At 32.9% G+C, this 25,698-nt stretch overlaps 1 protein-coding gene across 7 annotated transcripts in view; it reads right to left on the bottom strand.

Annotated features, from left to right (window-relative positions):
* Window positions 1–25,698, bottom strand: part of ADGRL2 (adhesion G protein-coupled receptor L2) — a 189,021-nt gene that overhangs the window by 151,892 nt on the left and 11,431 nt on the right. For all 7 annotated transcript variants that reach the window (XM_039218413.1, XM_039218406.1, XM_039218409.1 and 4 more), the window contains exon 2: window positions 2,474–2,646. In XM_039218413.1, coding sequence (XP_039074344.1) covers window positions 2,474–2,546 — 73 coding nt within the window. In that variant the 5' untranslated portion in view covers window positions 2,547–2,646. The remainder of the gene's footprint in view (window positions 1–2,473; window positions 2,647–25,698) is intronic.

Genomic DNA, 25,698 nt, shown 5'->3' with positions numbered 1-25,698 from the left:
AATTTACCTCTCATGTACAGATGTAAAATAAATCCAAAATTATGTTTGGCCTTTAAAATAATATACTAAGGTGAAACACTATTGTAAAGAGGAGGAAAACTAGAAGCTCTGAAAAGGTAGGCCTATGGCTGAATATAATACACAGCCTTATTTTGTTTTGTTTTAATCTTATTTAGGTACTACTACTTAAAATCCAGGTCTGGTTTCTATTGAAAAGCCAGAAGACAGGCAAAAGCAGGCTAAATACTGGAATGGCAATCATGGGTCCACTGGCAAGGATTTTCCTGCCTACTGCAGACCTCCACTGGCCTGCTGCACTCAGGTTACTTCCCGTGCTTGGCCCCAATAGGCACTTGAGGTTTCCAGCCCCTCACAATACCATAAGCTCCTCAAGAGCCGGAACCGTGTCTCCTGCATTTCAGAATCTGAAGCCCCTGGCTCAATGTAGTCACTCAGGAAAGAAAGGAAGAAGCCACCTAGGAAACTCTACCTGAGTTTTATCTGTAAGAATCCAGGAACTAACACAAAAAGTGCTCACCTCGGTAAGATGTGAAAAGGACTCTGAAGAAACTTAATGGCTGAATGGTTAAATTTATAACTCCTTTCCTGTGTTCTCATATCTAACTTTGATTGGGTTTCTCTATAGGTGTTCACAGAACATTATCTACTTTCTGGCAATAAAGGACTATCATGTCATGTGAAACTTTTCTAAGACAAAACCATGTGATGCTCGATCAGTACTCTAACAGTGTGCATTAACTGTGTGTACTGCCACAGCTAGCAGTGAGGGCTCCTCCCAAGTTCTTTTTACCCGTAGGAGGGATCTGCTTCAAAAGCAACACCCCCTGGCCTGATGCGCCAAAAATGAAATTTCTCTTAAGAGCAGATATGAATCCTGACCTGATAGGTGACACTAGAAATAAAACTGCAGTATCTCATGAAAAAGTCTCTCTTTGCTAGCCCCCCTGCTGAGTGAAGCTACTGTGCTAGCAAAGTGGTCTCTATCTTGATTGGAAAATTTTTCATTATGTGGACTAATGAGCCATTGGTCCACACCTGGAATCTTTTTTAAATGTATAAAAACATTCAAACATAACAGCAGGAATTCAGTTAACACCCCCTCCCCCAAAAGCAGATGCAAAATTATAGACTATACACAAGATTTTCATAACAATGCAAGCCAGAGATTCATATTATTAAACTCGGTTCTGCTTGTTGTCTATCATTACCATACTGTTCACTCAGACATACTACATTTTACTGTTAGATCTGATGTATCTTTCAATTCTGATGCACAGAGAAGGATCTTCTAAAAATAGATTATTAACCCTGTTGTAACTTTTGAGTGTGACTTAAATCCAAAGGAACATTATTTACTTTCTAATATAGAATTTGTTAAAACATTTCTAAATTTGTTATTATTTGAATTATATTATTAAGTAATGTCAATATACTGGGAGGGCAAGAAAAAAAGAAAATTCAAATAAAATTCTTCCAGCAAAATTCAAATGTTAATACTTTGAATCTCATCACAAAGATGTTGGAAAAATAAGCTTCTAGGTGACAGCATGCCTCTTTTCCCCACTCATCATTTTGTTAATAGATATAAAGAGGATCACTTAAAAGTATATATAAACCAATTTTAAAATTCTAAAATATTTTAAGAATATTTAATTGGGACAAATAAAATCTATGCATTTCTCAGAGATTTTGTATTCTTCACAGATTTTACAAGACTAATCTATTTTCACGCTGAATATATAACTACAGCTACTAAGTAGATATAAAATTAACATATCTTAGCTCCATATTAACTTCTGACCTGCTCTGTAAAAAGCACCTAAAAGGGTGTTATTTTCACATGGAAATAATATGTAAGACTAAAGAAATAATGGATACCAGGAAATGCATATAGTAATTAATAAATGATGGTTCTGATTAATTAAGCCTCAAAAATATATTTACTTCTTTAAAAATCAGGTCCGTCTTCAAAAAATATAAATAAAATTCAAAATGAAGTACCACAAAAATGCATTTTCTAGAAGATATGAATAAAAATGTATTTAAGAGTTTTAGAGCTAAGCTATGACCCCACTTGAGAAGCAAACAAACTAAAAATGAAGTGAAAAAGTTGACACAAAATACTTTCAATTTTACTGGAATAAATTTAGTCAGTCAGTGCAAAGTATATAACAAAGCAAAGCTTCCATTTACTTTTCTCGAGATTATTTACAATATTATACCAATGTATGTAAAATATAAATTCAGACTTCTAGCACTTTCTTCTGTACTACAACTGTGTATAATGAAAATAATTCAACTACCAAAAAAAGAATTTGACATTCGGGAAATATTTTAACAGCTACTTTTTAAAATAATAAAACTCATTCTAGCCACTTCTATGTAGACAAGATTGCAGAGTTTAAATTAAGTTCACTCAGATTTAAAAAATAAAATTTAAATTGCATCTTACCTTCTGTATTCGATAAGAAGCTGATTACAATGACAAACCACAGACTTCGCATTCTGCAACTAGAAGACACCATTATTGATCCCTTTAAATATTTTCTTTGTATTCCTTAATGAATCTAGTTATAAATGCCCAGCTTCATCGAACCCAGCAGTCTGCATCGTTGATCCTCATATCTGAAAAACAAACAAATCCATCATTTACTCTTATGGTCCCGCTACGTCACAAAAAAATCCGAAAATAAAAACAGTCAGCAATTCCCTCCCCCTCTCCCTCTCTTCATCTCCTAAGTATAAAAAAATAAATGGTATGTCTTTTGATTCTATATCCAAAATGAGAGATGGTCCTATATACTGGATATCTGAGCTTTACAAGAATATAAAACGATCTAAGCTCAAAAATCATTTATAGATAACCATGACATATGAATTCACGGAATGGTTATATAAATCCCTAATGACAATTTTTTCTCTGAAAAGGTTAGGAAGGTGTACTAGAAAAATATACCTGTGTCTCTTTGCCACATATCAGTCTTTTTATCAAATTACTAGCTTTAGTATATAATGCCTCTAATAAAACATTATCAATATATACATGTTTTTGTTTGTGTTTAGTGATGACAACAATAATATTATCTATGATTTTATCCAGTTATCTTGCAGGACAGATTAGAGATATAATTAAGCAGTTTATTTTTCTATATAAGGATGTATAATTTTTAACACATGGGTGTACATTAATTTATACAATAATGGCATTCCAAAATGACATTCCTAAACACCACGTATCAAATTGCTATAGCTATTCACACAGGGAACAGTTTAATAGTCTTAACTATTTCATTTTAAAGTTTTAGATTTTCGTATTTTTTATAGCAAAATATAATTTAGTAAGATTAAACCTATATTCTTGAGTAGGTTGGTCCATTCACTGGACCCAAATAAAAACCTCAAGATCATGATGATTTTATCTCCAAGGTGTCGCACATTTTTTTTTAAATGGGAGAGGGGTAAAGAATATAAAACCTGGAATCAAGTCTAATTCTGACTGGCCCTTAAGAATTCAGCTCTTCAACTGGGTAGAATACAAAAATGTCAGGTGCGTGACTTAATCAGTACTTCTCAGTTCCTAGGATCACATGAGACCAGGTTTTTTGCTAGGTTCTACTTAAGTATTTCACTTCTTTCTAGGGTGGCAAGAGGAATTTGAGTAAATACTAGCCTTACAATACACATAAAATGCAGACAGTTCTCAAATACATCAGTCTACTGGTCTTGCCTTGAGGGTGGAAAAATTACAAAATTTTCTTTTAAAGAGATAACAGTTTCTTCATACTAACTTCCTGTAACTTTCTTCTAAGTAATACTCATACAAGTTTTCTCAGTCTATCCTTAATCTGTTGCAGATAAAGAGTTTTTAAAAGTGGAGTAGCGGAATAAGGGGAACATCCCTTATTCTGAAGTTGTAGCTATAAAAAAGGAACTCTTACATAATTTAGATGCTATCACTAAAGCATAGAGAAAATTTAGAAAACAAATATTCCTAGATAACTCTGGAGCTCACTTTCACATTATCTGAGCTACTCTGCATTTGTTACATGCTTTCTGTATCATATATGATTCTATTAGTTTACTATATTCTCTTATCAGTTCACTATATTCTCTTATCAGTTCACTATGAGATAACTTCAATGGAAAAGCAGTCATATTCTAAACAGTTGGGAATACTTATCACATTGCAAGTCACTACATTGCATTACCAAATACCACAAAAAAAAAGAATGTAAAAAATTAATCTGAAGCTATTATCTAGTGTTTAAATCTAAAGATCCATAAAATCACAGATGAAATTAGCAAGGTATTTCCATAATAAGCATTTTATTTTATCATGCCTACAATTTCAGAGATGAAACTGCTTCCCTATACATCCTTCCATGACCCAGAAGAGCCCAATTTTTTAGCTCTCTATGAAACTACTGAAGACATTTAGGTATCTTGACAAAGGGGGTCAGAAATGGTATTACTCAGTTCTGAGAACACTTCAGATGATTCTCTGTCCAAAGAAATAAGACAAAAACAAAAGAAAGAGCAAACTTCCTCTCCTGAATGCCAAAAATATAAAAAGAAGAATGATACATCAAAAATTAATCTGCTGGTGAAACATGGGACACAACTGTGTAGACTGGCTGCTTCTATTCTTTCTTCACACAGAACTCCCAAAGACTATTCAAAAGACAAAACCAAAAGTAAACCTATGGTTTACAACTGATGTGGCAAAGCACCTGCCTTAAAATTGCAAGCTATTTTATATAAAGCATAAAGAGAAGTCAGAAAATTTCATGACCCGTCACACTGACAAGGCGAAATCAAGGAACAATTTCTTATATCCTCCATAATGTTCAATGATCTGATCAAGCAATTAGAATGATTTTAATGTGTGGATGAGACACGTTAATTAGTACAAGTAAAATGAAGTCAGCCTCTGGAATGCTCCCGATTTGAGCAAAAAGAACTCTAGCTGTCCAAGTTCTGCTTGTAAATGAGTATTTTCATTTCAATGACATGCATACAGGCTGCTTGTCCACAAGCACAACTCTTGAACACATTTCCACTTCCTTAAAGCGATCCAAGATTAGTCTGTCTTCGGGCATCTGCTATTTGAAAGAGCCCTTGTTTGTGGGAAGAAAGGGAAGGAAGAAATCAAAGACTGATGACTGCCTTGTAGGAAACAGCTGCCAAGATAGGAAAACCTCGGTTAGTAAGGGAAAAACAAGGAGGAAACCACACAACCAAGACTTCTTTTGTGGTCTTTGGCCAGGACAGATATTTCATGAACAGATTTTAACGATACTAAAATTTAAGTGTATTCTTAAGGTTTAAATGTGAGACTCAATTTTAAGGTTTGAATATGTGAAACACAATTCTAAAATTACACTGTAGTCAATTATGAGACTTAGTATAAATGACTATTTCTAACAAACAGAAACAGGTTTTGGAATGCAATAAAAGCATGGTTTCCTATATGCAAATAAAGCTTATGTCCATCTGTCAATGCAATAAGTAAAAACAGTATCATTTTTTTTTCATTCTACAATCATATCCAATCACTTCCCATCAAATAAAATCATTTACAAAAACTCAAGCTTTAAATGCAATTCTGAAAACAAAGTCAAAAGATTTTACTGCTGTGATCCAAATTAAAAACAACCTTCCATTAAAAAAAGTTAATGAAAATTGAAATACTTAACACACCACAATCAGTTAAGGATAGAATGAATAAATAATCAAACATGGTGAAAGTAACCTTAGGAAAGCATTGCTCCTCATCAAAGTGGAGCCAAAGGACATTCACAGGCATAAATGTAGCTAACAGACTCCTCCCTTCAAACCCCTTTAACTACCTGCAAAGGAAGCTCAGTAAAAGCTTCTAATGCAAAACAAAAACAAGGAACAAAATCAGAAGAAAGCTATTAAAGTTCCTTTCAGAAATCAGAAAATATTAAGTAATTCTACATATTAATAACCAGTTTTTCTTGGGGCGCCTGGGTGGCTCAACTGGTTAAGGGTCTGACTTTGGCTCAGGTCATGATCTCACGGTTTATGGGTTAGAGCCCTGTGTCAGGCTCTGTGCTGTCAGAGCCTGGAGCCTGCTTCAGATTCTGTGTCTCCTTCTCTCTCTGCCCCTCCCCAGCTCACACTTCCTCTCTCTTTCAAAAATAAATAAGCATTAAAAAAATAATAACCAATTGTCCTTAGATTTTACAAAACAGTTTTCTAAGAACAACAGAGAGAACTTGTGACTATAAAGGCACAGTGCACTTAATGCTAAGTAATGGTTCATTTCTTAATAAAATCATAAACATTTCTAGGTAAACTATGCTTTTTATGACCAAAATTTAAAAAATCCAACCCATTTCTAATGTACAATCTTGTTTTCATCCTAGTCTTATTGCTACCAAAACTTCTCTCAAAAATTTTTTTAGATCTACATATCCTCCTACTTACTCTGTTATGTAAAAAGTCTATTAAAGCATCATTACTACTAAACCTTCCAAAGCTGGACAAATGACTTCCAGGAATATGCCTTAGCACTGCTTATCTTCTAATACTCCTCAATGCTTTATACACTACTTAAAACGTAAGTAAGGTGTAGTCTTTCAAACGGTAACCTGTATATATTTAATAGCTGTTTGAAACATCCTATACTTAAAACTGTCAACAAAACTGGAAAATACTCTAATCAGTTTTAATATTCAAGTATTTATGTTACATTACCAGGAAATCACATTTAACCTCATATGTGATGATGCCTGTCTAGCAAAAATAGAAAGAATTTGTATATGACTTATCAATGAAAGGACAATTAATAAGAGGAAAAGATAATTTCAAATTTTCAAAAACTAGTTAACTAATAAGGTTGATATTCTATTAAGAGTAAAGCCAATATAAAGATTCATATTTTAAGCTTTGACTTTGATTCCTATTCACGGACACTGAGGTACAAAGACCATTGGATGTTACTCCCGGATGACTAAAAGCACGAGGAGAACAGAGAAAGAAAAATGCCATCTAAATGCCAGACCTACCAAAGTCACCCATCCTTGTTATTATGCACTAATGCTGTATACAATGAAACATTAATGCTTCATTCCATGAACCAAATGTAAGTCAATGCTACAGGAAAGCCAAAGGAAGCTGTACAAAGTCAGTCTTTCTATTCTTATTTGTGCTATAAAAATATAATAATTATGGAACAGAATTTACTAGCAAAAGAGAGCTGTTCTATATTTTGCCAAAACCAACAAAACAACAACAAAAAGGATAATACTAACCCCACTGTGCCCCCGTGCAAAGGCTTAGAAAATAAAAAATAAATTACAGATTCATTTTAATTTAAGCCTATTCAGAGTGCTCACTTTCTAGAAATATCTTATATGCAGTCCTGACAGGTCAGAATTCCCCCTTTTGTTAACATCGGAGAAAACATCGACACTCTTGGGAGTTTTCTTTCAGTAACTTGTCTAAGTAAACCCTCACTATCGATAATCAGTGAGCTTATTTTAGCTTTAGATATTCAACGTACTTTTGCATTGAAGTTTATTTTCCTTCTCTTCACAAAGATAGTTTGGGGCTGGGAATGCTGACAGAGATTTTAAAACCACGTGGCCAAACACTAGTCACTATGCTCTTTCTCCATTTCAATTCTGTGGACACTGGTATCAATTCCAGAGTACTTTAATTAAACTATTTATGCCAAAATCCCCTTAACATTCACCACTGGTCTTCACCACTGGTCTTACCCTTTACTGAAACTTCTGCACTGTGAAGAAATACATTCTTCTAAGAGAGGTCTTAGAGTAGAAAGGAGGAGAGTTCAGGAATGCTCCTAGTAAATTACATAAGCAATCCCCTATAATATCCACCAGGCATGCTGAGCATGCAAAAGAGGCTTGTAACTGTGGACACTGGAGGCCCAGTGCAGGGCAGTCTGCCATTCTCTTCATTAAAACCCTTCCAGTTGAAATAATAAAAACAAATTGCTGTCATTTTCAAACCAATGTAGGGGACATTTTATGACTGAACATAAACTTGCAAATTAAGTCTCAAAAGAAAAAAAAAACGGAAGTACATGCCCCATTCAAAATATTACCATACATATCGTAAAAAGTTGATGGCTTCCTCAACTTTTCTACCAAAAAAAATCTTAAATATATTTTTTTAATATCCACCTACAATATAAGAAGTTAGTTTTTTCCCTGTTTGGGGGAAAGGGAAAGTTTTTTTCAAGTTTATTTATTTTTGAGAGAGACAGAGAAAGTGCGCGAGCTGGGGAGGGACAGAGAGAGGGAAAGAGAGAGGGAAAGAGAGACGATTCCAAGCAGGCTCCCTGATGTCAGGCTGACAGCACGGAGCCAGGAGGGGCTCTATCTTACCAACAGTGAAATCATGACTTGAGCCAAAATTAAGAGTCTGACACTTAACCAACTGAGCCACGCAGGCGTTCCGGGAAAGCTATTTTTAAATGGCAGTTCTCTCCAACTTTAAGACATTTCCTTATAACCTTTAACTTCTAATAGTCTAGAATTCTGATATAATTTTTTACTTAAATACAAATTATGGGTACTACAACCGGTAATTATTTCTTGAGTGCATACTATGTACGAAAGAAATGCTATATTGAACAGATATCACTAATCCTTTACTAGATCAATATTATAAAGATCAGAAATCTGAGGTCCAGAGAGGAAAAGTAACTTGATCGAAGTTATTCAACTAGCAAGTGGCAGAGCTTGAACTTTTTTTCATTCTTTTTTTTTTTATGTTACTTTTCCATTGAGAGAGAGTGCACACACTTGAGCAGGGGAGGGGCAGAGAGAGGGAGAGAGAGAATCAATCCCAAGCAGGTTCTACACCATCAGTGCAGAGGCTGATGTGGGGCTCAAACTCACAAACCGGGAGATCACGACCTGAGCCAAAACCAAGAGTCTACACTTAACAGACTGAGCCCACCCAGGTGCTCTGCAGAGCTTGAATTCTAGTCAAGGCTAATTACAAAGCCAATCCTTCTGCTAATCACTATATTAGTCACTCAACAAATATTTACTGAGCATCTATTATGTGCTGGTTCCTGAGGATCAAAGATTCTGCAGAGCTTGAATTCTAGTCAAGGCTAATTACAAAGCCAATCCTTCTGCTAATCACTATATTAGTCACTCAACAAATATTTACTGAGCATCTATTATGTGCTGGTTCCTGAGGATCAAAGATCAAAATCTTTGGGAGATTACATTCTAGTTCTAAAATAACCCTTTCTAATAAAAAGCTGTACTTGTGTGGCACATAATTAGGTCTAAATAGTTTACCTATATAACTTCATGAAATCTTCACAACAACTTGAAGAAATAAATATTATTATCTCCATTTTTCCTTCAAATGAGAATACTTAACCTGTTTAAAGACAGTAAGTCAATACCAGTGCTGGGATATAAACCCATGTTTATAAAACCAGTGTTGGCAATAAACCAATTATTGCCACTAATTAAGTAGTGCAGGCAAACTTGCTTCATGTTTTATGATCTTTCCAAAAAATGGAAGAATAACAGAAGCATTTTGGGACTGTGAAAATGACAAAATACCAAGAGAATAATGAGTTGATTTTCAAAATGTTTACATTATTAACACTAACATCCCTTAGGTTATAATAGCCAAAAGTTAACTAAAGTTTTAGCACCTCCAGTCAAGCTATCTTAATTTCATTCATTTATGGTGCTATTAAAATAAAAAATTATTCTAAACTGATTAAGTGTTAGCAACCAAAATACCTGAGAAGTCACTTCTAAGTTAAAACAGATTAAGTATTTCCTCCAATTATAATTAACAATGAATCTTAATAGTACTGGAAAGAATGTTTTCACATTAACATCTATAATACTATGGACTAATCATTCATTGTCCAGGGAAACAGAAAAGAAAAAATCCAATGTTGCTCATGAGATTCAATCTTATGTTTGGCTCACTGCACTGGATCTTTTGTTCATAAATCATTGTTACTAGTCATTCCCTGAATCAATATTCAGATTCCCTCTTGGTCTATATATACAACCACTAAATGAAATAATAATGATCCAGGATCTGTCATATATGGGATCATCAATATCATCATCAGAGGTTTCTTAGAGATAATTAGGTAATCTGAGTAAAATATGTCAAGTAATCTTAAAAATAAATATGAAAAATTACTACAAATACACAGTAAGAAGCTGAAGAAAATTTTGTGAAGTATAGCACAGAGCCTTTTATAATGAATAAATAATACAACTTATTTACAAGCTCTGTCAATATATATAGTTATTACCTAAACTTGCAATTTTACTTATAAAATAGATAATATTAACACCATAAATGCATGACTGTCAGTTTGTCAGTGAATATCTAGTGAATACAGTCTAGATATTTTTGATATTGAGTACTGAAAAGAGTGCTATTTATTTTTTAATTATTTTTGCCTTACAAATTATTAATTGGTCCTGTGTTAGGTTCAAAAGGAATTATAATATAGATTAAGATATGGCTGCTACCTTCAAAAAGTTAATAATCTTCTTAGGAGCATTAAAAATAGAAGAAAATGGAGCACCTGACTAGATCAGTTGAAAGAGCAAGCGAGTCTTGATCTTGGAGGTCATGATTTTGAGCACAACGTTGGTTATAGAGATTACTTAAATAAATATTTTTGAAAAAATAGAAGAAAATGACTAAAACCCAAAATATGTATTAATAATTGCTATACCCCCCAGAACTCAATGGTATTAAGTGTATTCAGTACCAAATTAATGAGAGAAAAGAGAAATGAAAGCAGTTTCTGGACCTGTGTTTTCCTTGGGGTGTGCACCTAGATCAACCGGTATCATCTGGGTGGAGAGTCCAAAATTGAGATCAGGAGCACACTCTGAAATCCTATGTTAGCCTACCACTGCAAGGGTTGGGAGAACTCACAAATACATCATCCTCAAGTTCAGCAACTTGAGCAGAGGAATGCACAATAAATCTATTTCATATTTTCCCAATCTTTCCAATTATACGTTTATGATCCTGATTCATCTTAAGTAATCTTAAAGAAGATTTTTGGGGGCTACTGCAGTAAGTTTCACTAAGGACTTGTCCCTTCTACCAAAACATGTCTCAGCAATTATTCTAATAATTGACATTTAAAAAATTACATCTAGGGGTGCCTAGGTGGCTCAGTCTGTTAAGGGTCCGACTTCGCCTCCGGTCATGACCTCACGTTTCATGGGTTCGAGTCCTGCTTTCGGCTCTGTGCTGAACAGCTGAGAGCCTGAAGCTTGCCTCAGATTCTGTGTCTCCCTCTCTCTCTCCCTCCCCCGAAAATAAACATTATAAAAAAATTTTTAAAAATTATATCTAAAGGAGTTGCTATTTCAGAAAAACATTTTTGAAACCAAACACGTTTCAAATGTATAAGCAATATATTATTACATTGGCAACCATAATAATAAAATAATAGGCTGAGACTTAGGCAGCTTATGTACTTCACACTCTGACTATGGGGCAACTATACATGATCAAAAAGGATGACATCAGGGACTTCTTCCAAAAAGAGCAAGCTCTTGTGCCTTAGCCAGGGGTGCTTTCCATCAAGCCCTATGTCCTAAACCGTATCAATCTGTGTCAATACACAAAACTCAAGGTAACAGCATTTTGTTGTGTTATAAAGGAATATATCAATTATTTCTGAAGGTAAATTAATGAACATAAAAAATAAAGTTGTAGTCTAAGTGAAAGAACAGAACTGACTCCTACTTCTGTTGTTAGACTGAGTTATTCTCAATGGTTGGATAAAAAAATTATATCAAAAGCTTCATTAAAAAATTAAAATATATCAGGTTTTATGTGTTAGTGTTTTTTAACTACCCAATCATGGAGCAGGGGTCTAGAAAAGGTGGTTTTTAGAAAAGGGATTTGCAACTTTATAATTTTATAGCCTCTATTAAAATTTCAAATAATATTAAAGTGGTAAGAAAAGAATGATGCTTAATAAGAAATGTAGGTTATAAAAAGCTGAAAAAAATTGAGTGGAAGCTTGAATTACTTGCCAATACTCTCTCATTTGATAAAAGGCTAATGTAGTTTTGTAGTATTTGAACAATTTTTAAAATTTTTCCAATTCAGAGAACTTTGAGGAAAATATATCCCTTGTTGCTAAGCCATATATACAGAAAAGCAAAAAGCTGTACTTGGTAACTACCACTGATAAGTAGTGAGTGAGTTTCCAATCTCGTAAGGTAAATATTAATAATATTCCATTACATTTGGAAAGATTAAAAGTAAGGGATTGCGTAGGCTGATATTACGAAGCAGGGATCAGAAAACTTTATCTATTAATGACCAAACAGTAAATATGTTAGGCTTTAAGGACCCTGCAGGCTTTGCCATTATAGCATTAACCTGCCATAGACAATGGGTAATGAATGAGAGTGGCGGAGCGCCAAGAAACTTTACTACAAAAACCAGACAGCCAGCTACAGTTTGCCAACGCCAGCTATGGATGAACTGGCACAGGATGAAGATAACTAAATGCAGTTCAGTCAAGTAATGAACTGACCAATAACTATCAATGTCTGCCAAAATAATCAAACCAATTTTAGTCTGTTACTTACGAAATTAATTTAAATGTTAATGTAAAGGTAAATTAACCATGCTGGAATGGGAAAAATAAAACAAAGCAACATTATACAGACCAAAACAAATTAGTGTTTCACTATGTGTGTATAACAAAGCCATATGTACAGCTTACAGTATCTGGGGAGAAACTCCAGAAAAGAAAATAAAGGACATTACCAGAGTAACCTGTCTTGATACTCTGTTTGGCAGGGGAGAATGTAAAACCAATCAAAACAGTAAGTAATGGAAGACTGAAAAGTAATGAGGTTTGGACAAGACCCCTGAGGTATTCTACCATTAGCATGATGGTTTCAAATAGCTGTTGGTAAAAGTGGCTTCAGACTCCTGAAATTTCTGTCACCATTGCTACTCACCCATATGAAATACTGGATATATCCCAGTTCCCCACCATACTCAACAGGAAACTGCTAAATTCTAATTTGCTGAATTTCTGCTGGAAAGCTAAAAATCCTACAAGGCCAAAGTCACCCATCCTATTCCAAAAAAAGTTATGAAGGCACAATAAGGGCACACATTTCTTTTAGAACAAAAGTATTTTTACAGCTTTCCAGTTGCCTATATCTAGGTTCTCCCCCAGCAAACTATTGTGAATGCTACTGATACAGCAAATATTTCTATTTTCTGCAATCAAATGTTTCTTAAAATTGAACAGTCATGCTTTAACATACCAGACGAGTAACACTGTTCAGCTACAATTAATAGGTATCACATTAAAATACATGAAGGCTAAACTTTTCTATCAATATTATATATAAGACAAAAGAGTGGAGAAGGTTACAAAATTTTAATAAGAGCATTATATTATGGTAGTAATAATCTAGGTGTTTTACTAGAAGTGAAGTGGATTACTATAAATGAAAATTTAAAATGTCCTTTCCATTTCACAGATAACACAAAATGGCTTTTTTTCATGTCTCTGGCGATAAGGATAAATTTGCCACACATTTAAATAGTGCCTTCACCCTTCCCACTCTGGCTCATGAATTAATAATTCAGTGACATTAATACAAGAAGATAAATGATAAAAAGGTTAAGGCGCATGGGCCAACCGTACACACATACTTCTTTTAGCACAGTTAATACTTCTCTGCCAATTATAGCTAAAACTTTTTAACAGTTTTTCAATAGCATTTTTACAATCTAAGTAGCAGCTTATGCACACACAATTTCACACAATTCAGGCTTAATAAATCTCCTGCTGGTACCAAACAATCATTCTAGGGGATTAAAGTGCAACATCTGTTAACATTAATAATGTTTTATATAGTCATATGTATTAAAGAAGCCTCTACTCCATTATTAGTCTCCTAAAAAACCTTCTAGACCAATATACTGATTTGGCATGAATTTGACATATATCTTTCAATCGGTGACTTACAAACAATAAAGAAATACATTAGTATGAAATGGTAGAAGAAAAAAATTGCATTCCTTGCGAGGTAATAAAACTTTCTTGAACCAAACTTACTAAATGTGTTCAAGTGTGCATTCTCAGATATATACACGCAAATGAAATTAGCTCGGTCTTTTAATAGTTTTTAAAACCAAAAATGTGCAGTAGCACTACTCATGGTAAATTTCGAAAAGCCAGTGTTCTGTAAATACAAAGCGTGCTTCAAATTAAGGTGGCACACATTCACTCGCTGATTTGACTCTCTCTGAAATGTCTTAATCTTCTCTCATTGTTATTCCCAAGGCCCTAACCCCTTCTCTCTAAACCTGTGCAAAAATCATAGGTAATTCCTCACCCTCCATCCAGCTTGCTAATAACTTCAATTGGACTGAGCTTCCTAATTTCGCTTCTACCACATAAAAATGTGTAAAACTGGAACCAATCCCAAGGATCACTTCGTACATAAAACAAAGAAAAACACTTGAGGTTTGTGACTAAGTGACAAAAAGCAAAACCAGGAATAAAATCCAAATAGATCTAATTTCAAAAATACTTAATCAAAACGCTCTGCTTCTGTCAAATTTATTTGCTCAGTAATTCTGAATACACCTTTCAAACTGACTTTTACCAAGATACCCATATATAGAGCATTTCCCTCCTTTGCACCTAAATAAATGTATACAGATTTGATATGTTTAAAAGCCACCTAAACCACAGAGCCAACCTGACCACCTCAAAGTGAAAAATCCGTTCCTTCCACAAATTTCTGGCCATCATGTGTATCATTTGTACGGTAGATGACCTTGAGTTATCTTAGGACTCTTCTTCAAATAAGCTTTTAAACTATTTTCAAAATCTCTTTTGTACAAATTTTCAATATTTATCTTTCTTCAATAGAAGTCTCTTCAAAGCAAACCAATAAATTCCTAATACTCGTACTCTGTTCAAGGCACTGAAGCTAGTACTGCAGGCAATACAAAAATACACATGATAAGAAAATGAGACACACGCACAGATAACTACAAATTACATTAATGTGATTAAGAAGAGTAAGTGCTCTTTGCAAACCATAGCTTTTGCCTATCACTTTAATTGAGTCTGAAATGTAGCGGTATATCTTGGTGCTTAATATACTGAATATACAATAAACTAAACAAGTTTCTGGAAATTATCATTTATTTAAATGTTTATTTTGAGAGAGAGACAGACGAGAGTGCAAGTGGGGGGGCAAAGAGAGAAGAGAGAAATGTGGGGTTCAACATGGGTCTTGATCTCAGAAACTATGAGATCACGACCTAAGCCAAAATCAGGAGACTGAGGCTCAACCAATGGAACCACCCAGGCACCCCTGAAAATTATTTTTTTCAATGTTTATTTTTGAGAGAGAGAACATGAGCAGGGGAGGGGCAGAAAGAGGGAGGAGGACAGAGGATCTGAAGCTGACAGCTGCGAGCCTGACGCAGGGCTTGAACTCACCAACGGTGAGATCATGAGATGAAGTCCAACGCTCAACAAACTGAGCCATCCAGTAATCCCTAGAAATGATCGTTTTTAATGATTTCCTTTTTTAGCAAACATCTAAGCTTGATAATGACCTCCTTCATTTATTTCCTGTAATTCCTCTACAATATTCAAATTTTGGACCATAGTAAGCTTACTCTTATGTTCCTTTCCTGGCATACTTATGATGTTCCTTCTGCCTAGAATCCCCTCTGAAACCTATTTCTTGGCCAACTACTATTCTGTTCCAATACTCAGTTTAGGCCTATCACTGGACAAAGTAACTCCCACCTTCCCCTAATCCTCACCCCACACATCGAAAGAGCATTGCCATTTGTGACCATAGTACAAGGTGCTCTTATCACAGAGTATCTAAAGTATCATTTCAAACTATTATGAGCTAACTGAAAACAGAACCCGTGGCTTTCACATCTATAACCTCAGTGCTACGCAGCCTTACATAATGTTTGGCAAATAGCACATAATGTTTCTGACAGAAAGGAAGGAAAACAGGGAAGAAAGGAGAAAGCTATGAATGAATATTCCGAACCACTGATGTAAAGTAAAGAACATGAATGATAGAAAGGATAAAGAAAAGTGAATGGGATTCAGAAACTAAAGTGTGAAAGGAACATATGTTTTTAAAGTAGAAAAAAACATTAAGATCTCCTAGAATAGGGATTTTCAAGGATTTTTTCTACACATGACTTTTTAAAATTAAATGTTTAATTAAGTATTGAGAATGCTTAGTTAAAAGACAAAGTAAAAATGAATATTTGTCAGAAAGTTTAATTTAACCATTGTTTGGCATAAAATACCTTCTCATTTTTATCACTTAAAGAAGCAAAATAAACTGAGCCTCCTCATTATAAAAGTGAAGCAGGAAGGTCACAGTTAGTGGGAAACTAAACCTAGCACTCTGCTCTAATCAAACTTTATTAAAATAATCCCCCGATGAAGTTTTTCTTTAAAATACTTAAAAATTTGGTATGCCTGGGTAGCTCAGTCAGTTAAGCATCCAACTCTTGATCTCAGCTCAGATCCTGATCTCACAGTCCTTGAGTTCTACTGTTAAAGAAGCCTACTGTTAAAAAATTAATGAATAATAAAATAAAATACTTAAAAATTTAATGGAGTCTACGAAAACAATTTGTAATTTTAAATTAAGCACAACACGAAGCTATATGAAAACTATGTTAGGTATGCTTGATAAATTTGCTTGTAAATAAAAACAAGACTGGGTTAATTTTTTCTAAGTGGACATTTATTTTCAAAGTACACTAAAAATAGAAGAAAAATTTTTTTCCTGCAAAACTTTATGACAAGGTAGGCTTCCACAGATACACATTTGCTTAGCAATATTTTGGATTTGGAGAAAATACTATTTCCATCAATAAAGGTTCTCTTTAAAAAGTTAAAGTTTTAAAACAGAGGGCAACACATAAGTACAACACAGTTTACCACCATTCCGAACAAAGAATGGAAAGATTAAAATCCACACTTATTTTTCTCCTCCAAAATTATGGGACTGAGATTAGCACTCAAATTCAACACCAATTTGGGTGCTTATACCTCACTTCTAGATGAAAAGACTGTAAATTTCATATTGGGAATTACACTTCAGCCTTACTGTGCAATTAAAGTATCTGGTATTGCCTAAAAAGAAAGCGGCATTGTAGATTATTTCTCTCTGGTATTTATGCTTTATTGAAGCTGTTGAAAAACCATAGCTACTTCCAAGTTCTAACTTTCCACCCTTCCTCAGACCAGCATTTGCAATTTAATTGACTTTAATATATGAATCAAAAATTGATAATAAATCTAAGCAGCTTGTTTGCAGAAAGATACCTGAATATTAAATATGAAATTTAACAGGTTTTAATAATTAGACTCTGTAAATTGTATAATATATATGTCTGTCCTAATTTGGGAAAATGCACTTCTCACATAACACTCGTCAAACTAAATACAAGAAATTGTTCTGGCACTTCACTAAATTAAAATCTTAAAACCCTACAGCTACAATGTGCAAATTCAGATCTTATTAATACTTTAAATCAAACCATTGTTATTATTCAGTTTCATATAATGCAATTTATAGTAGTCTTCTGCTGTAAATGCAAGAACACAATGAGATTTTAATCGGATTTTAGTGTTAGTCACTAGAAGATATTTTGGGCGGTAGATAACCACCACCACCCCCATAAAACTATCATTTCATAATTAAAAGATAAAAGTAATCCACCTATGATCCCACTGAGGAAAGGAACTGTGGAAGAATGGCTCCTTACATACCAGAAAATGTTTCTCATGTTAAAACTCAGGATATCTTTAACAAAAGCTTATACACGATATTGCATACTATGTTTTCATAGTCCGCTATGTGACTAGATGGTTACAATATGGATTTGTTAAAATATTTTGTCAGAATCACAATTTTTCTTTAAATATTTTATCTTATGACCATTAAAATGTCTTCTTAAACATTTCTACTATTTTTCATGGTTTCCTTTATCACCTAAGAACAACAAAAATTCACACTACAGTATCAATACTCACATTTAATTAACCTCCCTTTATTTCCTGTTGATTACCTTATGCAAATCTATCTTCAGCATAACTGATCAACCAATGGAAAAAAGAACTCAGCCTTCATACCAGGACACAGTTCTGACAAGTATCCTCTACTGACTTCCTTTTAAAACTGTTAATATATGGGAGGATCCTAATCTTTGCGATGATTTGGGGGCAGGGATGTTGAGCTGTGACTGTAGGTCAGGGAGAAGAACTACAAAAAAGAATCCTACTTGCATGTTTTTCATACGGTAATTCAATCAAACATCAGATTAAAGAAGTAAAATGAAGAAAATTATTGATCATTTTACTGATCACAGTAAAAGTGTAAGCAGATATTTTCAGGTGGTTGGGGAGGCATCAACATTTCTTGTTTTCAGTATCAGAACACCAATTTTGATAAAGGCAAATCAGATCAATCACTGATTTATGACCTAAAGAAGATAACAACACAAATAGAAACCCTTAAGCAGAACTTTAAAAAAGTAGGAAGAGAGAAACTCTCAACAAAAATAAGAAACAATAAAATCTAAGGAGAAAAATGGATGCCAAATAACATGAGCCACTTAAATATATGAATCAATATGAACCAAATTTAATTCATATCAATAAAGATATTAATAAAAAGCATTTACTGAGAGCTTTCCATGTGTGAAGCTCTATTAACCTCTATAATAATTGCATCACAGAATTTTTCTCTATTATATGGAAGAAGAATACTTTGATACCACTGAAAAATCAGTATGAGTTCTTTTATTATTATCATTATCTTTCTTCTGTCCATGCGAAGAATATGAAACTTGTTAGGTTTTAGCTCAATTTATTGTGATATTCATTATAATAAATGATAACTGCTTATTCAAAAACATATTGAAAACCTACTTTGGGTTAATAACTGATGATAGGTGCTGATAGGTGTGTCTGGCTGTTTTTCAGCCTTGTCACCCATAATTAACCACCTATAAAACCTAAAAGTTATTGCTGGGTTTGAAGAATTGAAAAGGTAATGAGGAAATGATTTCATTATTCTTAATAATGAATAAGATGTAGCTAGGAAATTTCCTAGGTACCAACAGAATATATAAGTTCATGATAACAAAAGAGAAAGCCACAATAAAAAGAAAAATTGTAATGAATTACAAAAACAACAAAAAACCTTTGAGGGCATATAAACTCCTAAGCTTTCCAAAAAGGGACAAGGCTTGTATCCGAGGAAACCTAAGAATATCAAATTAGTTTGTAAAGAGTTGTTAAGAATGTTACTGAAATGACCCTCAACCCAGAGAATATACCTCAACAGGTCTAATCATGAGAAAAGTATTCTTTCACAAAATAAAAGATTTCTCTCTAACCTGATTATAATAGCTGACTTTTTATAGTCTTACCTTGTAACAAACTTTACTTGAAATACAAACCAACAAATCAAAAACCTAAATGTTATAGCCTCAAATCCACACAATAAAATTTTTCAATTTAATCAGCACTTTAAGAAACATGAGTATTATTTAAAACATATATAGACATATAATCAATATTTCCAGAAACATCTGTAAAGGAAGCAAAATTATGATTTTTTCGCCAATATCCATCAGAAATATGCATATCAACCTGAAGCAATATTTTTGGACCACTAGTGTTATTTAGGCATAATGTACGCATCTCAAAGTATGGGCAGAAAAATAGGTTCATTCCTTCTTCCTTGCTCTCAAGCAAGCAAATGGCAGGACTGAGTGAAGTCTAGAACTTAGGTTTGATTCTGAGCTCTACCTCTACCTAGCATTTAAACAATTACCAAATTCTACCACACTACAAAAGTCTTCCCATCTGTCTATCGCCATTGTCTTGTACCTAAACTGTCATCCACACCTTCTAAGTAGATTCTATTTCTTCCATTATTTCCCCGCTCTACTTTATTGTTTACGTCACTTTGAGAGTTTTAGCAATTACATAAAACACTTACTTAATAAAAAATATTAACACCTTTTTTGGCCCCAATGCAAAGTCTAATTTTAGCAGAGTAGGTTCTTTACAATCATGTCCCAAACTAACATCTCATTTTCATCTCTTTTCATTTGCTATGCGATTCATACCTTCCAAACACATTTTCCTTAAGGTACCGTATTTCGTCCTTTGTTTCCTAGAGCTTTTACCTCTGACCTGTCCTCCTCTCCAAAAGCCTGCATCTGCGGAAATCATCCTCTGCCTTCAGGTCTACCTAAATGAAGTCTCTTATTTCCATACTATTCATTTTGAATTCACTCCGCCTATCCTATTTTCCACAGCCTTCTCTCTACGCTTCACTTTGGCATGTCACTGTAGTGTGCCTTATATTATAATTATTTGTGGAAATGTGTTTTTCTCTCACAGATTATAAGTACCTCTTAGAGAGCAGTCCTTACACAGCACATTTTTCCAGGCAGGGCCTTAATAAATGGCTGTTGATCTTAAGTGAATAAAATTGAAGCCCAGAAGTTAATGGATAACTAGATGAAATGAACTTACAGATGAAACTGTTCTTATAAAGGATAAAACACAGACTTTAAGACCAATTTAAGCAAATGCATACTTCTGGTCTGGCAATTCTGGCAAACTAGGTACTAGCAATTATCACATTTTTAAAACCACGCGTGCTGCCATAATAACCTCCGTGGCATTGTAGGAAACCAAAAATGACATCTTGAAAGTAAAATCCAGAACATTATAAATACTCTGAGTTATAAAGTAAATCCAAGCCCTCAACTGTCACTTATACACGTGCAACATTGTCAAGAATGATTGCTCTGAACTACAGGAGCATAATGTATTTAAGAGAATGTACCCACATATGAAATACCAGATTTTTCAAAAGATGATTTGGATTTCACTTTTATTTTAATTGGACTCTCAAAATAATTCTTTTTATATAATAAGACATTTCTAGTACTGTGATCTTAATACAATTTATTTATCAAAATTGAGAGTGAGAAGTAGGATAGTGGAAATAACTGAATCGCTCTGGCTTGAGAAAAACTAAATTGGACAACATAGAAGGGTGACAGGTCTGCCAAAAATTAAATTTATTTCATCAAATTTACCTTTATGATCTTAGCTGTACCCTATGAACGTCCCTGTAAATGAAACATTGGCTTAAGGAGGCTTGATTAGACTAATCCAGTTCTGATACAATTCCAAAGATGGAAACATTTGCCTTCCCACTAAACAACCAAATACACCAAATGCACTATATTCTGAAAGATAAAATAAAATTCTCATTACTATATTCAGAATTAAGAAAAATTTTCAATTTTTTTAAACATTTGTATATTTACATATATTAAACCAAAGCTACGCTATTCAATTATTTCATCTGTAACGTAAAACTCAAAGTTCATATAAACGAAGCTCACTACCAAAGATAGGGAGCTTTTAATTCACATTGAATAGTTCACTAAAATATTTTTCAGTCTATTCACACAAATCTTGCAATAGTTAAAAAAAGGGACAGAAGTCTTACCATTAAAGCTGTTTCTATACCACCATGACAGGTGATTGCAAAAATATTTAACCTGGATGCTAAATACTTCAATTTCATCAATTTTTGATTGTATGTTAAAATAATGTAAAATATTCAAGCTTTAATTAGAGTACTCAGCATTAAAAAGTCAATTTAGTAAGTAAGAAATTAATTTTCAGATAGATAAGCGGGACTTTAGAAATTCAGAATGGTATAGTTGTGATTCCATCCAAAAGTGAACCGTTATAAGCAGTGTTAATGAAAATTTTAACTATTTAGCCAAAATTATATATTGTTTCCTGGAATCCTTCCTAATACATTTAATTTGACTTTCCAACTACTTGAATTATTGATATGTGTTACAGTTCCTTACCTAAATACCTACCCCTATAGAGAGAGGGTTGCATATACCTTTTACTCTTTTTAAATCTCTTTTATGCAATAAATATAATGTTAGCAAATTCAAAGAGTAAAATTGCCATCAAAGTTGATTTAACTCTTAGGTTCTAAAAGTAAAGACTAAGGAGAGAAAATTAATAGATACTTAGGCCTTACACATAATGCAATCATTTTTAAATTAAGGTAACAGCACGTAATCTTCAGCCAAAAACCGAGATCAAGGCAACCCTGAATCCTTGGCCAAGAACGTATACATATACATACATGCCTTACCATATTGTGGTTGAAACAAAGAATGGCAGGCCAATCAAAAGCTACATAGCTGCCCACACAAGTCGTTTTTTATATACAAACATTTTTACTTTTAAAACCACTTTATTAACAAAAATTTAATTACAGAATGGCAATAAGTATAAATTTCTCAAACTGTCATTTTAGGATGCTTCAGTGAAAATCTTCTATAATTTCTTTGAGGATTATGCTGTAGGTTGAACAAAAATAAGCCAAGTATAAAAAAGTCACTCATATATCATATGAATAACGGATTATCAGACCAAACATCAAGAGAGTATTTACCAGAGTTAAATAATGCCAAACACAAAGGAATGGCAAATATCTTTTTTTTAATTATGGAGACCTTAATATATATTAAGTCATATGGAAACAATCTGAAGACTGCCACTTTATGATTCCACATTAAATCAAAAACTTTGATACTGATCACTAAATTGATATTTTGCTCCTTTTCGGAGGTCAAACAGCATCTTACTTGGGAAGTCAATTTTTAAAAATGTGTGATTTAATTATTTTAAAAAAGAAATAAGGCCCAGAGCCATTAATTCAGAAATGAATAATATCAAATTATTAAGGAAGAAAACATTGTATCAGAGGAAATATCAAAAATATTATAAAGTGAAATTTTATACACTGAAAACATGTTCTTAAGTACAAAAAAATCTAATAATTTTATAAGTACATACGAATTGGTGATTTATTCTTCATAAATAGGCAAAATCAATTTTAACAAAGTAAGCTAACAAATTAAGCCTATATTTTAGTTTATTTTCAATAAAAAATTAACATTGTGGTGATGAAATTGCAACCTTCTTGGTACTGTTCTTGAGTTTTACAGATTTAACAGGCAATATAGAGAATGAGGCTATTAATGTCTGTAACCTGCAAGTCTCAATATTCTTCAAATATTCAAGCAACACTTGTACTAAAGGCTATTCAATTTAGTATTGTCCTAAGGAGTTCTTATTCTCTTTTTGTCTTTTTTTAGGAATACTTTTAGACTATTAAAACCCAATTCTAAATATTTTTAATCCAACTCTAGAAAATGTGAATTCTAAGATTCTTAAGATTTCTTCCTCGATTTTTTAATCATGTAATATTAACTGAATAATAAATGCTTTAAGAAATTATCTTTTCTCATGTACTGAAACCAATTATAGGTTTCAGGCTAAAATGTCAGGAGAACTTAAGTAATTCTTAACATATCAGTAACACAAGAAAATTAGTTTAAGAAGCAAACAAACAAAACAAATAGGTGTGAGAGAGTGACTACATTATTAAAATGGGGAAACATAAAAGTTATGTCTGACCATCATGTTCATTATAATTCTATGTCACCATAATTCAATGAAATATTTTATAAGCACTAATCATGTATGAAGAGTTTAAAGATAGAAAAGTGCTTTTGGAACGTATTATTAAACACCTTAATGTAGTTATCTGAATCCCATGTAGCAATGAGCTAAAACAAAGATTTTCTTGAGATGTAATTGGAATAAATTCAAAGGCCCAGGTACTTATTTTTTGTATCTGCCAACAGCTACTACCGACCAGTAATTACTACTAAGAGATAACAAAGCATCTCTTACGATGCTCTGACAAGTAATAAAATACTGGAATAAGCTATTTCCTTGAACCTAAATTTTATTTCAGGCATCTGAGATGAGGACTAACAACTACTTTTCTGCTTTGAATTGTATTTGGTCAAAACAAAAATGCCTTTCATTCAAATCAATATTCTGATTTAAAGAGCACTAAATATAAACAAATATTTTAAAAACATTACATAAGTATTCAATGAGTAAATGGCCTTTCTTTTCTTTAATTATAAATCTCAAAAGGCTGTTTAAATTATATTAAAATATGAAAATCATATAAACGTAAGAGACAAAATTATCCATGAATAAAAAGCATAGATGTTTTTATTTCTTTAAGTGATGTGTTTATTTTCATATAAAGGTAATACAATCATGTTTATATTACTGGAGAAAAAATGTGCTATCTTATAACTTATTATTTTTTAAAATAAATAAAAATTTGATATTCTAAGATTTAAACATTTTCAATCTTCACTGCAGCTCCGAACTGGCAATAGCCTGTGAATGCTATAGAATATTATATAAAGTATATATAATAAAATGTAGTCTTTTAAACCTCGGTTAGATTTCCATTTGATGAAATTTATTCCTTTGAAAAATATAAAAGCAAAAGTAACTAACACTGTTTATTTTTAGAATTGAAACGAAGGCATTTGTTTTTAAATTCTGGTAATAAGGCAATATAAAATTGTTCTTGTTTTTTTCCAACACACTTATTAAAACGTGCAGATTCAAAGTTCTGAATTCCAGAGTCTTCATATCGGTACACATAAATTTTGAATAAATATTCTTTAGGGTATTTACAAGTTTTGTTAACTTCCATTTAAAACGTTAACATGTTAAAATATTTGACTCTTGGTTCAAAGAGAAAAAAACACAGCAAGTGTTTTAATACAAACTTCCATTTTTATAAAATGTATATAAAAAAAGATGATTTCAAATCTATATTCATAACACATACTACCCTTACCTGTAGAATTATTCCTCATATTATATTCTACTCATAAAATAGCTTATTTTTTAAAAAGCCAATCTACTCAAATAGATGCAGAAACAATTTAATACATACACATTTACTCAACATCTATACAAATAAGTAGATGATATATCATAATTAATATTTTTATCATTCATTCAAGGATACTTGATTTTTATCAAATATTTGATTTCTTTGCTAACTTACAAAGAATATCAGGGCTATTTTAAACCAATAGGTATTCATTCCCAATTAACTTCCCTGTCATTAGCATCACCAGTATAATACCAATAATACTTTTACCATCATAAATTAATTTTTCAATAACACATTTGCTTTCCAATATATTCAAATTTCACTACTTTAAAAACCACTCAGTAGTCTACCACCAAATTTAAGACAAAACAAGTAGAACTTACCCTAGCTGTGCCTTTCCAATAACCTCACAGAAGTTATGCACTCTGTGACAGTTACTGTACCTCACGAAACAATTTTCCTGGAATGAATTCTCTAGTAACCCTTACCTCTCTGCGAAGGGAGGTGGGCTATTTGAGGGAAAAGGGTAATGAACTGTAATATCAGATCCCATTTGCCGGTGCCTATCATATTTAGCACCAACAATGATACGGTATCTTTGCTATCACTTTATTTAAGACAATGAAGTTGGCAGTAGAGGATGCCTATCAATAATTCTATGGAGTAAGAGCATTTGTATACTTCTGTAAAAATATACCATCATAATCCTATTGAAGTGTAATTGCTGTTGCTAATATCCTTACCCTGGTATGAAAATGCTCTGCAT

Source organism: Hyaena hyaena, unplaced genomic scaffold, assembly GCF_003009895.1.
Source record: "Hyaena hyaena isolate Hyena2069 unplaced genomic scaffold, ASM300989v1 scaffold_757, whole genome shotgun sequence".
In the NCBI taxonomy this organism is placed as follows: Eukaryota; Metazoa; Chordata; class Mammalia; order Carnivora; family Hyaenidae; genus Hyaena; species Hyaena hyaena.
The sequence above is the reverse complement of the archived record's forward strand: the minus strand, read 5'-3'. Positions and strand labels throughout refer to the sequence as shown.